This window comes from Lepidochelys kempii, chromosome 9 (genome assembly GCF_965140265.1).
Source record: "Lepidochelys kempii isolate rLepKem1 chromosome 9, rLepKem1.hap2, whole genome shotgun sequence".
In the NCBI taxonomy this organism is placed as follows: Eukaryota; Metazoa; Chordata; order Testudines; family Cheloniidae; genus Lepidochelys; species Lepidochelys kempii.
In genome coordinates, this window is record NC_133264.1 from 74,732,230 (window position 1) to 74,747,503 (window position 15,274).

The 15,274-nt window shown below is 41.1% G+C and overlaps 1 protein-coding gene and 1 long non-coding RNA gene across 5 annotated transcripts in view; one reads left to right on the forward strand and one right to left on the reverse strand.

Annotated features, from left to right (window-relative positions):
- LOC140917646 (uncharacterized) overlaps nucleotides 1-12,053 on the reverse strand; it is a 41,731-nt gene extending 29,678 nt beyond the window's left edge. The window contains exon 1 of one of the 2 annotated variants that reach the window (XR_012160939.1): nucleotides 11,956-12,053. This is a non-coding gene — a long non-coding RNA (uncharacterized lncRNA). Of the gene's footprint in view, nucleotides 1-11,908 lie in introns of both variants that reach the window. The other variant, XR_012160938.1, reaches the window with a different exon arrangement.
- Nucleotides 3,297-15,274, forward strand: part of RPS6KA6 (ribosomal protein S6 kinase A6) — a 79,994-nt gene continuing 68,016 nt past the window's right edge. For all 3 annotated transcript variants that reach the window (XM_073360914.1, XM_073360916.1, XM_073360915.1), the window contains exon 1: nucleotides 3,297-3,599. In XM_073360914.1, coding sequence (XP_073217015.1) covers nucleotides 3,519-3,599 — 81 coding nt within the window. In that variant the 5' untranslated portion in view covers nucleotides 3,297-3,518. The remainder of the gene's footprint in view (nucleotides 3,600-15,274) is intronic.

Consider the following 15,274-nt stretch of genomic DNA (forward strand, 5'->3'; position numbering starts at 1 on the left):
GAGTAAGGAGCAGCCAGGGTGTGAACTAAAGGCACAAAAACTTGGCTGCATCTCCTGGTTGCATTTGTCATTAGAATCTGTGAAGTTCATTTCCTGTCCTGTCACCTGATCACTCTAAAACCTGAATATCCGTCTTGCAAGCCAACAATGATTTTTTTTAGGTGTGAGAGACCTGAGTAGCCTTTTATGTAACAGAAGCAGTTACATATTTTGAATCAAAACTAGTTGTCCATAAATATTCAAACACTGTGTATAGTATGTTCATTTTGGACCTAAATATTTTGCAAGTGAACTACATTTTATAGGGGGTGGGAGGGAGGAGGAATGTTCCTGCACGCATATGGTTTGTTTCAGGCCAAAACATTTTTTTCGATGACTGAGTTGTAAGCCTTTAAAAACAGGTTTACAATGGAAGTGCTCACAGGCTAACTGGATCTTGTTATAATGTCATACTCACAATATCCAATTCTCTTTTGTAGTCACACAGCTCAGTTATAATGCATCATGGCTAGTTCTGTGAGACATGCTGCTCTTCCAAACGTATTCAGGGAATACAGCACCACAACATCCTCTTGTGCGCACTTAGTAAAAAGAAATATGCAAGGCTGAGTAGTTCTGAACCATGTGGTGTGCCAGCTTGCTCCCTGTCCTGCCAATTGTATAAAAATTATTTGGCAATCAAGAACTGTCTCTTGTTGAAAGGGTGCTTGCTAGCTTGATGTGATGTTCCTTTGTGAAAGTTCATGCACAGGGCCGTACTTAGGCATACGCAGCATATGCGACTGCGTAGGGCACCTGAAAATTTGGGGCACCATTCCCCTCGCTGACTGCTGCTGGAATCCTCTCTTCTCTGGCCCCTCCCCTGCGCTGGGCCAGGAGGCTTCTGCCGGCTCCCAACCCTGCCCCCTCCCTCCCCCACTCCCCAACACACTGTAACACACTGGCTCTGTCTCTCACACACACACCTGTATTATTGTTGTTGTTATTACTGCTTGGTACTTCCTGTCAAAATGCTCGTGATGAGCCAGGAGTGGCTAGGGACTGCAGGAGGGCCGTGGGCTCTGGCAAGATGCAGCCCCCATGTTACAGTGCGAAGCCTGCCTTGAGCCATTGCCGCAGTGTTTGCGGTGTACGAAGCTTGAAGCTCAGTGTGTGTCAGCAATGGGGAGGTTCCGGGAGTCCATGGGCGGGGTGGTGGCTGTGCCCCTTCAACACACTGGGGTCAGTGGCACCAGCTGGGGACCGCCTTCAGTGGAGCATCGGGGCACCAGTTTAATAATACTGTGTAGGGCCCAGAAATCCTAAGGATGGCCCTGGTCATGCAGCATGTTTAAATAAGTCTAAAATGTTCTCAGAATAGTTTTCTGTCTTGGGTAATAATTTCCAAACAAACATTTTTAACCACGTTCCAAGAACCACAACTTTTTTTCCTTCTAAGATCAAAGAATGATGTAGGGAAAAAAAATAAAAAACCTACCCTTTCACTCAGAGAATCTCAGACATCTTTTTATCTGGCAAACGGCAAACTAACTACAGTGCCAAACTCCTTCAGAATCGGAAACAATGCAATGTTCCTCCTAATTACGTACTTGGAAACAGAGGAATAAATCTCTTGGTGCTTGTAACCAAGGTGAAATACATGATCCCTTCCTTTCTCATGCATACATGTACATGCTTTTATGCTGTTTCTGGCTCTAAAAGGTTGTAAGACCCCAACAGGGTCTTAGTTTGATCTTGCAGCTTCTGGACCTGAGTATATATTCCCATCCTCCCATTTAGTGAATTTCACAAGTTAATCACTGGCTTATTTTTTTGCTTATACAGAAGGTGTTCACTGCAAATATGAAATGATATCTGTAAACCAGTTTAGCACTGGTAACTGAACGACCTCTTCTCATGAACTACTGCCGCTGCTCTGTAGGTGTCTTATCATGTGTTATACAGGAGGTCAGACTAGAAGATCACAATAGTCCCTCCTGGCCTTGGACTCTATGAAACTAGTCATCAGTTACTACCTGAGGAATTCAAAGTGCCCATAGTTACAATATTGTGTGTATGCAATTTAACTTCACTGCAGGATCAGGGCTTAAGCCCGATTCCACAAGATAAGCACATCCCTGACTTTCATTGTGTGAATAACCTCATTGACTTTGATGGCACTACTCCCCTTGGCTTTAAAGATACGATGCCCATCCCCAGCAGCCCCCGGGGCTGCATTGGCACTTGCAGCACCTCTCTGCAACAGGGCCAAATCCTGCAGTCCTCACTCAGGTTTCAGAGTAGCAGTCATGTTAGTCTGTATCCGCAAAAAGGAGGACTGGTGGCACCTTAGAGACTAACCAATTTGTTTGAGCATAAGCTTTCTTGAGCTACAGCTCACTTCATTGGATGCATCCGATGAAGTGAGCTGTAGCTCACGAAAGCTCATGCTCAAATAAATTGGTTAGTCTCTAAGGTGCCACAAGTACTCCTTTTCTTTTCACCTTACCTGATCACTCTCGTTACAGTGTGTATGGTAACGCCCATTGTTTCATGTTCTTTATGTATATAAATCTCCCCACTGTATTTTCCACTGAATGCATCTGAGGAAGTGAGCTGTAGCTCACGAAAGCTTATGCTCAAATAAATTGGTTAGTCTCTAAGGTGCCACAAGTACTCTTCTTTTAGTCCTCACTCCGTTTTCCCCAGGCAAAACAGGGGGACCAGATAGCAAGTATGAAATATCAGGGCACTTTTTTTCTTTTCTTGCAGGGGAGTAGAGGGAGGTATCCTTGCCTATATAACTCCAAACCCCTAACACAGGGGACGGTCCCGATAATAGCCCGAGGTCTGGCCGCCCTAACTCCCACTGACTGCAATAAGCAGCAGTACCCGCGATAAGGCAGGATCACACCCCACCCCGTGCGGGGTCGCCTCTGGCCCCGGTGTCCGTTTGACCCCCTGGGGCTCTGGGCTGCCACCGCCAGCGAGAGGCGGTCAGCACGGACCGTGCAGTGGGGACCCCGCCCCAGGGCGGGTGCAGGCAGCATCCTCCGGGGCACGGCGCGGGCGGAGGAGGGGGAAGGGCGCCCCCCGCGCAGCGGCTAGGCTCCGAATGCTCAGCCGGCTGAGGACGTTACAAAGGACGTGCATCACACCCACGCCATGGCTTACGTCATCCCCCGCCTCCCCCACACCGCCCGCTCCACGTGCGCCTCCCATCCCCCCCTCCCCGTGCCGGGGATTCTCCAGTCCGGCCTGACGTCATTCCCATGCTGCATCGGTGCCGCCCCCTCCCCGGCCGCCATGTTGGGGGAGGGGGCGCGGTGCGGGCAGAGCGGAGCCGCCCCCGCCGGGCAGCAGCAGTAGCAGAGCCAGTTCCTGCGCCGCCGCCGAGCTCTATGGGCCGGCGGAGGGGACCCGCCGGCTCGGCAGCGCGCTGCCCTTGAGGCCGCAGAAGCAGTAGCCGCCGCCGCGGAGCCGGGACATGAGCAGCGGCTGCGAGCGGCGGCGGCTCCCCGGCTAGCGGGCGCGGGGACATGGTGCCGTTCGCCCCTCTGGAGGACGCGGAGGAGCCGGAGCCCTGCCACAAAATGGAGCTGTGCATGAGTGGCGGCGAGGTCAGTGCGGGGCTCGGCCGGGGGCGGGCGCCGCGCAGCAGGAATGGGGGCGCCCGGCGGGCACCTGCTGTCTCCGCCCCACTCCCACGCTTGGGGCTGGCTGCTGGGGCAGCGGGCCGGAGAGCGTAAAGCTTGGAGCCCCCGGAGACACTCAGCCCTTCCTTGTCTCTCATCTCCTGATCTGCCGCCGGGAGCCTACCTGACCCCCACCCTGAGACTGTCAGTCCGTATCAGCCCCCCCCCCCCGTGTCTGTCAGACCTCACCGGCCCCCCGATCCCGTGCTTGAGAGAGCCCACCTACCCCCCGTCCCGGTCCTGTCCCCTAGAGAGCTCACTTTCCCCCCACCAAGAGACTATCCGCCCCCGTCTGCTCCCCCTGAGAGCCTCCCTGCCCTTCACTTCGAGATCCTGCTCTCCCTAGCCCAAGTCTGGCAACCCCCCAGCCCAAGTCTAGCAGTCCTCCCCCAGAATTCGTCTGCACGCTCTTCCTCCTCTAGTTCCCCTCAGAGCCCATGTGTGTCTCCACCCTTGAATCCTGCTGCCCCCAACTGCCACCTCTGGAGAGCCTGCTCATGCTTCACCCGGATGCTCTCCCAAAGAGCCCATGTGCCCCTTTCCCCTAGATCCTGCTGCCATCCCCTGAGAGCCCACCTGCCCCATCCTGATCTTGCTTTTCCCAGCTCCTGTTCCCCTAGATGTGGCTGTGACTCTCCTGAGAGCTCTGCTGTTCCTCACCCTTATTTTCCTGGCCCCCAAGAGACCACTTGCCCTTCACCCCAATTCTGCTGCCTGAAACAACCCAGCTAGGTCCCTCCTGTTACTCCAATCCTGCTGCCTCCAGCCACCCCCCCAGTGCCTACTATTCTTCATCTTCCTGCTGCCCCCAGTCAGACTGAATAGATCCTGCATACTCCTCATCCTGGCCATCCTTAGCCACTCCTAGATCCCAGCTACACAGTGAATTTGACCTCATATTTTGAGAGCCTACTCATCCTAAATTGCCCCTTCGGGCATCACCTGAACTGTGCATTCCTGAGGTCTCAAAGTGCCCATTAACCTGTCCATCCCAAAGAACTTGAGACTTCCCCCGACTCATCCCCTCAACTATTCCCCTGAGGCACCAGTCACTTCCTAAACCACCGCCTTGAACTGTTCCCATCCCCTTCAGTTAGCTGCCACCTCCTTACACCCAGAGCCCTGTTTCTAGGCTCAGCAGGAGCTGACAGACCTCTTCTCTCATGGATTTATGCTACCTGTAACACGTGCAAAGTTATAGCAGTGTCAGCTTCTCTTTGGATGAATTAGTGGTCATTGAGTGTGAGATGTTAATTTGATGTGGTGCTGCGTTCTGTGTGTGTTTAACTTAACAATTGCCAAGCTATTAGGTTGTGGTGAAGAAAATGCTGTTTGGTATTGGACTTCCTATAAACAATCCTGGTAATTTAAACACTCTTGCTGCTGTTATAGTTTTGTTAGACATTTATTTGGGTTTTTCTGATTGCAAAATTTTACCAATTAGCCTGTATTTTTGTGCCTGCATACAGAGGCTACTACCACATTTCTCGTTAAATAAACATAGAATATCTGCCAATTAGTGATTTATAGGGAGAAGTCTGAGATGAAGCAAAGGTTTGGGAACTTAGCAGTCGCAGAGTAAAATCAAAAGCTCTTGCTAGAGGAGTTTAAATAGTGCTTAAGCCTTACAGTTTCCTTACTTCCTCTTAAACAGAGACCTAGGCAGAAGTGGAGCACCAAATGCGATTTAGCTGCACTGTGTAATTTTTATATATGTATTTAGTACTGTATTTATCTAGTAGTAACAGTTCAGTATTATTATTTTATGCACTTAAATGTAGAAATCAGAAGTGCACTGGAACCTGGGATTCCAGAGTTGTCAGGTAAGACAGTTGAACTGAATGATCACACGTATGTGTCTGAGGGATTGATTTACATGTTACACATATGGAAGATGTTTTCTAAGTAAAAGCTTCTAAAAACAGGTCTCACTCACTTCCTGTGGTACATTGGGCTGTACTTAGTGAGACAGTGCGTGCGTCCGTATGTACAAACATACATAAAGTATGCCTTGGATATTAAAGGTTTGGAGGGAATGAACTGTTCGTTATGAATTCATACAACTCTCTTAGATTTTTGGACGCACTGTAATTCCAGAACAGAAATTAGTATGCATGATGTTAAAACCAAATTGTGTTTGCCTAACAGTCTTTATTTTATATTCTCCTTTTATGTTTTAAATGCACAAAGGACATTTCCTTGCAGCTGCATTTTCATAAACTAAAAATGCAAATATTTACCATTTTGCAATATACTATTTTGTATTAATTGGATCACACACAGACAGTAGCATTTTTTGAGTTCCTTTTAGAAAGTCCCTGTTCACTCAGTAACTGGATTTAAACTGTAGTTTATTTTGAGTTAAATCTTTTTTATATTGGTGGGGTTTGATCCTCTACGTAAATGTGTAGAATTAACCTTAATTTGTAGTGCATCATGCCACTTCGTGTTTTTGATTTGGAGGGTCTAAAGTGACCATGGACTCTGTGGAGTTGCAAGGAGTTAATAGTGGTAGTTTTTCAATAACTTAGATTTTGCAGGGCAGGTCATTTACTCTAGTATCAGTGCTCCAGTCTGTTGGGTTAAATAGTTTAAGGTGACCATTCAGAAATTATCTTTGAGGATACGCTTGTTGGCTAAATGTATCCCATGTTTTAAGGTAGATAAATACATTTCCAGTGAAATGGCACTTATTTTTTGAACTGACAATTGAGGAGGGAAAATCAAATATTTATTATGGGAAGTACTGTTGTTTTAAGGCATAAAACCAACTTGTAAGGAGTTAGAAATAAGTTTTCCCTGTGGATAATTTATTCAGAGTTGCCCAGTTCAGTTTTTCTGCACTTATCCTCAAGCATCAGAGGCACTGGACTAAATGGACTCTGGTCTTATTTGGTGTGGTAATTCTTATGTTCCTGTGACAAAAATAAGAAGTCACTTAGTAATCACTGACACTGTTTCCTATAAACTGTCCTCTTCTAAATGAGTGAGTTAAGGATCTCTGTCAAGTAGTTAACGCTTCATATGTACGGCGAATGAAATATATTTTTACAACAGTCTGTATACACAAATGTTTTCATGTTATTAAATAGATGAAAACTAAGTTTTTGCTTATAAATATCTATGCAGTAATAACAGTATATTACATGAGAATTAGAAAGTGAAAGTGACCAGGACACTATTTAAAGTGACATGTTGGCCATGTCTTTTTTTTTTTAATAGTTCTACAAATGTAATCTGTCTCCCAAGATGAGAACATGAATGGAACTTTGAGAATTTGGCTTTGATCCTACAGTTGGATTTGTCTAGCCAAATCCGCATTGGAAATACTGGAGCTTCATGTGAGTGCAAGGATCTGCTTGTCCAGATACAATTGCAGAGTCAGAGCCATTCTCAGTTTGGTTCATGCCTTCCTCATTTGACTTTTTGGTTCACTTGAATTACATCTTATCCATTCATTTCAGTTGGCTCTACAGCCAATTTAGGAGCAATCTGAAGGAGAGGTTGTGCCCTGTATTTGTTTCTTTATGATGTATAAAATACCTGAAAGGTGGTATGACAGAGCTCTTTATATGTACATTGTGAGCTTTTTAAAGCTCTTATTGAAAGGGACTTGGTGTCAAATCTTTACCAAAACAAAAAGAAACTACTTTTTATCTACCTGGGTGTTCAGGAGCTTTACTTAAATGTGGAACAACATGTTAAATAAAAATAACTTACTCTTTCCTATCGAGTTTCACATATGTTTTCTTTGATGTACTGCTTTATTTGTCCATTGACTCTCCCTTGGAAACAGTTATCAAGGATTGAAATTACGTTAAACAAAAAAGTGGACATTTTTGTGAGGGGAGAGGTAGGACATCTTTCTAATCTTATTTATACACATTAAAGAAAGAAATAGGGCATAACTTCTTTTTCAGGTCACCTTTACAGTGTCTGTAGAATCTATGGCCACTTTGACTTTAAAGATAAGTCAAGTGAATTTCATCATTACTCATACCAAAAGATGCTTCTATTTTTGAAGGTTAATTAAACCTGTAGGATGTGTTTCATTGTGCTTTTGTGTGTTTCCATAGAGAAATAGTGTAAGATAATACTAGGAAATCTATTTCACTCTGCGTTTCTAGTTATCTTGTAAAGCATCATTAACAAATGTTTGACTTTCTCATATTGGAACAGACTAAGGCAAGTTTTGATTAAAATAATTCATTCAACAAAACCAGAAATCCTGTTGAGTATGAACCCCTCTGTTTAAGGGCTCATACCAAAACATACTTGGGTTATAAAGTTCCTGTAAGATTGGCAAGAAGTTAAAAGCATCTTCTAGTCAGCAAACATGGTTGTTGTTAAAAGTGGAAAACTTACTGCATTGTCTATTAGGTCAGGCAGTTTAAGCAAAATGAACATTGTACTTATGTACAATGAACAGATGTATTTAGAACGTCAAAGCTAATTGTAAAGAGAACAGTTTTATGTACAAATGCAAGAAGGCCTGCATATACCTACCAAAAGCTGTAACTCTCCAAGAAGTTGTGTGTGGTTGGGTCTTTTAGATGTGAAGTGTTTTTGAATAATTAGGTTATATTGAACAATTCACTGATTCTAGAGAAGCTAGCCAGATACACACAAGACAAGCAAATTCTGGCACTACTAAGAAACATAAGTAAACTTGTTTGTTTACAACATATATTCAGTTTTCAAGGTCAATCTTTAAAAATGTCATTAAAATTAATAATTTACTTGTACTAATATTGCATTTTTGTGTTTTGATACTATTTCAGCATTCTTGCACTACTTTAGCATTTTCTTTTGAAGAGAGTAAGGGGGAATTGAAAATTTCTCTCTGTTTGGAAACATCACATGAATTAAGAAATGCAAAGAGCTACTTAAATTGGGTATTAATCAACCTTTAATCAACTAAAGATGGTAATATGCAAAATTAGAATTAGTGTTAGCTTCAAAATCCTATGTCTTTTAATTGAGTTTATTACATCTGTCAGTCTCTTCAGTTAGCATCTATTAGTTTTGTAAATTGTTTTGCCCATCCTGTAAGCTCTTTGAAGAATAGGTTTGTACATGGGAAAGCTATCTCTTCATTGGTTAAAATCCACAAGGAAATAAAATCAGAATAACAGTGACCAGAAATTAAATTATTCAACCATAAAAAAAGGGATATTTGCTTAGGGTAATGCCGTTAGTTTTGGAGAAGGCAAATATTGTTATGTATATGAGTTAAGCCTTCCTATTTTTGTTGTTGTGCCAAGTCTGTGCGTCTTTTTTATCCTGGTGCTTATTGTTGTATCAGTTTGAAACAAGTGTGCATCACTTTGATTTTGGCTGCTGTTTATAAGACATCCTTTTAAATTTGTTCTTTTCATATTTTGATAAATACTGACCCATGTAAAGACTGGTGTACACTATTGGCAGAGTATCTAGAAACTAGGCATACAACTGTTATGAATATTGGCAGTCTGGGATGGTGAATTAAGTATCTAAATTTGTGTTTGGCTGAAAGTTTACAAGACTTATAACCTGTTTTTGAAGATACAAGAATTGAGAGGCATAGTAGTAGTTTTATAACTTGTGAATTGATGTCAGTGCTCAGGCCCCACAATGATAGACAACTTTGTGAAAACTGACATAAATGAGAACAGGTTTTACAAAAATATCTAAGCACACAAATACTTTTAACAGTATCTGAAACCAGTGAATTAATGCTAGTTGTGGAACTACATACTATAATAATTGGTATTACTGTTTTTGTTTACTGCTTTAGAAGTTGGGGTAGCTTATCTTGGAATTGTTTGTTGTGGAGTATGAACCTCTGAAAAGACCAGCACTGGTCTTTTCAGTTAGATTACTTGAAGTAGTCCACCAGGATAGCTTGCAAGAAACTTTGCTGCAGCTCTAGCTGAGGGAATATCATTATATGCTAGTTAACACAGTTGTCATCTGGGATATGAACTAATTTACATATTTAGACCTCTTCATTAAGTTAAGGAACAAGTTTAAATACATCCCCATCAACTTTAAATCTTACCTATTTCATTGTCCATCCTCTGTCTTTCAATAACCTCAGTAAACACAATCATCCTGGTGCTATTCTAGCTCTTTTCTGAATTTCCTTTATGGACCATAGTTTCCTTCCATACACTAAATACTGTTCTATAAACTGTCTTTCTATCATAGAATGGACAAAGAATTTTTCAATTTAAATTTAGCCAATTTTGAGGATGGAATGAATTTTACCAGTAAACTTAGTTCATTTTGACTAAGGATACTTGTTAAATTCATTCTGTCCTTGAAATTGACTAGCAAAGGCGATTTTATTATATTAAAGACTTTGTAGACATTTATCTTTAAAAACAAAATTAAAATAACAGTTTGAGTGCATTTTTCACATCCATGCCTTCTGTGAAATCATGATTTATGCAGGGCCCTCGCTATATCTGATATGGGACACATTTACAGTGCAGCTGCCCCAATCTAGTTAAAGCTTATAGTGTGGAAGGAGCCTTACTATGTCCTTACAGCTGGTGAAATCCTTGGTTTTGGGCTATTCAGGGATTTAATGCAGTTGTGGGGCCTGGTGAGATCCCATCCATCCTTCATACAGTTGAACTAGATCAGGGACCAAACATTTTGTAACTTGCCCCAATAACTTAGTTATATGTATCGTATACAAAGGACTTAAAAAATGTTAACATCTTTTAGCTACATAGACTGCTGTGAGCTACACAGACCAAATCTTCCCTACCTACCTAAAGTAAACATATGGTCTTCATTACTGTAGTATTGAACATCTCAATCTTTAATGTAGTTATCCTCTTGATACGCCATGAGTGGAGGTGGTAATATCCCCATTTTTATGGATAGAGACTGAAGCAGAGAGAGACTAAGTGACTTGCTCAGGGTTACACAGCCCTGGTGGAGCAGAAGATTTAACCAGAGTCCCAGGTTCGTGTCCTAGCTAGTAGACCATCCTCCTTCTTGTCTCATCTGTCCTTCCAGGTATTGCAGAGGTTCTATTCAAGACTCATAGTTCCATGTATAGTGACCCTAATAACCTCCATAATTCATTTCCTCATTTGTTCACTTACTGTTAGAGCTGGTTAGGAATTTTTTTAATGTGTTTTTCTTGGTGGAAAGTATTGATTTTTTTTTTAAACAAATCTTTTCTTGGAAATGTATTGGTTTCAACAAAACAATTGGAAGAGGGTGGGAGGGAGACACAGAAATATCCCACAATAGCTAGTAGCCCAGTGAATGATTGACTTGAACCTGGGTCTTCCACATCTCGGATGAGTGCAATAACCACAGTTACAGTTGTTCCACTTTGGCCCAATGAATATTTAACTATTCATACAAAGAAAGGATTTTATAGTCGGTGGTTAGCCAGAACAGCACTTGAACAAAGGTCTCCCATATCTTATGTGAATGCCGCAGTCATTGGGCTGATGTTTGTTCTGGGGTGCCTCTGGTTTTTTTTGCTAAAATTTTTTGAAAGGTCTGTTTTTGTTCCACATTAGAATGAAAACAAATGTCAAAATCTCAATATTTTGTAAAATGGAATTCCTGCTTTACATCCAGACCTACTTAACAGTGTCAGGTGAGACTTATACCTACATCCCCTTCTGGAAGCATGCAAAACCTGTACTATAAGATAGCTAACATATGCAACTCAGGTGATCGGATACCACAATGATGACATTTCAGTCGGGTACAGATACAGTTGATGCATCTTTTATAGTAAGAGCAAGTCACTGTAATCAAAAAGGAAACAATTGCTGCTGAAAGAAACTTCTAGGTAGTGGGGGAGGGGGAGGTCTCTGCCTGTGCACAGAAATGTGGAATTTCCCAAACAAATCTCAGGAACTTAATTAGCAAGATTGTTGTCCTTTGAATCTCACTAATGTGGCAAGTTCTGCACAGGCTTTATTTAAAAAGAAAGAATACTTTTTTTTTGAAAAACCTTTTCAAAATAACTGACATTTCAGTAGACACATTTTATTTAAAACATTAATGTGGGTTTGTAAAAATCCTATCCCTTTTGCAGAATAAAGGACTGGCTCATCCTGTGTCCCTTTGAAAGAATGTTAGGGAAGCTGTAAATCTTAAGTAATATAGTTGCAGTCACTTAGCATGGTCAGGAGTATTATAAGAGTGAAGACCATCTTCATGGAAGCATAGTATTTAGCAGAAACTTTTACGTAATCTAAATGCAATGTTTTTACCTGTTGCTGCAAACTTATGAGCTCTCCTTTATATGTGGTGGTTTTACCTTGTTGACTGTAGATCTTATTCCTGCACCCCGGTGGTATTGCATGTATAAAATGCCCACTTCTGCTGTTTCGATTTTTCTTTTATTCTTTAATTCTGTTGGAAAGACAAAATGAAGAATTTTAAGTAGAGGGGTAATCCAACCAGTTTTTGACCTTTGAGAATTGGATTCTCTCATGGTTTGGAATTGTTGTCAACCTGTTGGAATGCTCCACTTCTGTTCTTCTCTTCTTCTAGCTAAAACCTCCAGGCACATTAAAGCAAAAAAACTCACTAAACAAGCTGAGACATTTAAGTAGTGTTAGAACTACTGTGGCTATCTTTTTTTTTTTTTTTTTTAAGGGGCCTCTGATGACATTGAAAGTTTCTCTTGTTGGAGGAGTTATGGAACTCAGGCTGTTGTGCAATGTGATATTTTACTGTAGTAGACATATTTCAGCCTGTTGACTAAATCCTACGTAGCCAAAAGGCTTGATTTTAAAGGAAATAAAAAAAAAATTAATGTATTCTCCCAAATTAATACAGTGCACTCCCAACCAGTCACGGGATCCACTGAAGCTGTAGCAATGTATTTAAATTAGAAAGCAAATTACACTTTAACTTCATGTAGACAGGCAGTTTGGCATTGAAAGGTTGGTTGGACCTTCAAAGCTGTTCATCTGAAAAAGTAAGTTTTCACCATTAGTATTGTCTTGGCTTATAGGATATGATTTTAGTCTTGTCTTTTTTTGTATGCAGAGGTTTCTTTTAATCTGTACTAACCAGCAACCTAGAGCACCTTTTAAAATGTATACAGTTCGCTGAAAAGTACTGCTGCAGTTAGCTTTTGTGTTGATGGTTTAATATTTTCAGCCTTTTAATAATTACAACGAAGTTAAATACTGAAGGGCTGAGTGATTCCACTGTCTCTCATTCTGATGGCACTTGTTGGTTCTCACTAGCTACGTTGTTTCCTTTCACAAGTTGCCTGTGAAAGGATTAGCCTATATTTTCTAGTTCACATATTTATTTCTTTTCTGAAGATAAATGCACCCAAGGATCTAGATGTTCTAAATTTAGTTTTGTGCCCCCCTAAATAGATACATATTATTTACTTGATGGGCTAGAATAATTCCTTTATCCTTTGCATACAACAATCAGAAACTTTATTAAAAATAGCTGAATATATCTCCGTGGATAAGCCATTTGCCAGTAATAACTTCTACTGAAAAAAGTAATCTGAAACGCCAGAATTCAAGTTAATATTTTTTTGTGTTTCTTTACGGGTGGGAGTTAGGCTTGATATTTTATTTAGTATTTGCTGTATAACATTTTAGGTAAGGTAATGGATAATGTTGAATATTAAACCTTTGCTGAATACAAGTAATTCTACAGAATATTAAAAAGCTAGTGACTCACTTTATCATAATTTTGACTTTTTGTAGGTCAATAGCACGAAGTTTGTGCCCTTGTTTAAAACTCCTTGGATTGTGTCTTGCAGTCCATGAGTTTATCTGAGGATTTGTTTGAGGGATGGTGGTTATAATTCACAAGTGGATAAACAGTGTTCATTCTCCAGAGTTGTTGTTATGGCAATTTTCATGAACACTAAATGTACTTAAAAGTAAAATAATAATAATAATGAAAAAACCCGATAAGTCTAGTAAATCTCAAGTGGTGGAGTGCATAAGAGAGAAGTTGTACTTTGCGCACATGTTCGTGCGCATGCACAGCTCCAGGTAGCATGTTAACTTCCCCTCGGAAGTTTCTCACTTAAGACTTTTTGTGTACAGTTCAGTAGCAAGCTGTTTTAAAAAGTGTTTTGGAAGCATCCAGAACCTTCAGGTAGTGGCATAGGGATCTGCAGTCTTGAGGAAAGGGAGTTTGTTCATATTGTTAGGAAGAGGGGGCAGAACTGGCTAGCATCTGATTAACCAGCGGTCAGATTAAGAGATACTTGTTTAATGTGAAAAAATCAACTAACTCGGATAAAAAAGATATATAAAATAAAAACACTAGGAAGAGACCGAAGTTAGCCGAAACCTCAACTTTTGCTATGAACAGCATCTTGAGTACATTTAAAAAAAAAAAAAAAGAATACTTCCACTTTTTTCTGGGTTGCATTTTGCTAACCAGATTTCAGATTTAGTTTGCATCAGATTTCACTACTTCAAGAATTAAACCTCTCCTAAAAATCACATGCAACAGTGAAGGAAGAGATGTATTGGTAAACATCCTATTCTTTCTCTTGATATTTTAGATAGGCCAAAAAGAGTAGGTAAAATTTAAAATCTGGCTTGTATTTAGCTGTGTAACCTAGTGTATTGCCTGAATTTTCATTTCCAGAAATAAAAAATATTAGTTCACTAATATGTTTCTCATAATTTATATTATTTAACATTTTCCTGAGTGATGTGTGTGCCACATGAGGGTGGAGATATTGTGATAATTACTAATGTTTTGAATTGCATGGTAATTGCTATATCAAAATGAATAATTGGCCTCACCCTTTTCACCAGGTTTTTCCAGTTTTTAAATTAATACATTGCATGTTGAAGCAGGGCATATCCTTTTATTTTTGTGTTAAGTTTCAACTGTTAAGCCAAATTTAGTGTTTGTTAGTGAGGAGGAAAAGTTTAACTACAGGACATCTACATTACTAATTTTATAAATTACATGTTTTAGTATGTTGGCTTACTGTACTTCTAGTTGGTTGAGAAGCTGAGAAAGGAAGATTTGTTACAGGTGGGGTAGTGTTTTAATTAAACTAGTTTCATTTCTTCCAAATTGTTGGTATTAAATCTACACAATATTACTCCTATTTTTCCTTTTCTTTTTACATACCAGCCGTTTTAAAATGATCTGTTCACAGACAAGTTTCCTTCTCTGTGGCATCTATAATTCTTTGTTCCTAATTTTTTAAAAATCCTGTAGACCTCAATTCCTCCATTAGAAATGGTAGTACGTCACAAAGTTTGAGAATTACTCAGTTTGCCAAGGTAGAATTATCTAGATCAGTGGTTCTCAAACTAGGGGTGCTGCTTGTTTAGGGAAAGCCCCTGGCAGGCCGGGCCGGTTTGTTTACCTGCCGTGTCTGCAGGTTTGGCTGATCGTGGCTCCCACTGGCCGCGGTTCGCTGCTCCAGGCCAATGGGGGCTGTGGGAAGCGGCGTGGGCCGAAGGATGTGCTGGCTGCTCTTCCTGCAGCCCTCATTGGCCTGGAGCAGTGAACCGTGGCTGGTAAACAAACTGGCCCGGCCCGCCAGGAGCTTTCCCTGAACAAGCGGTGCCCCTAGTTTGAGAACCACTGATTTAGATCCATTGAATAATGGCGAGTATAAA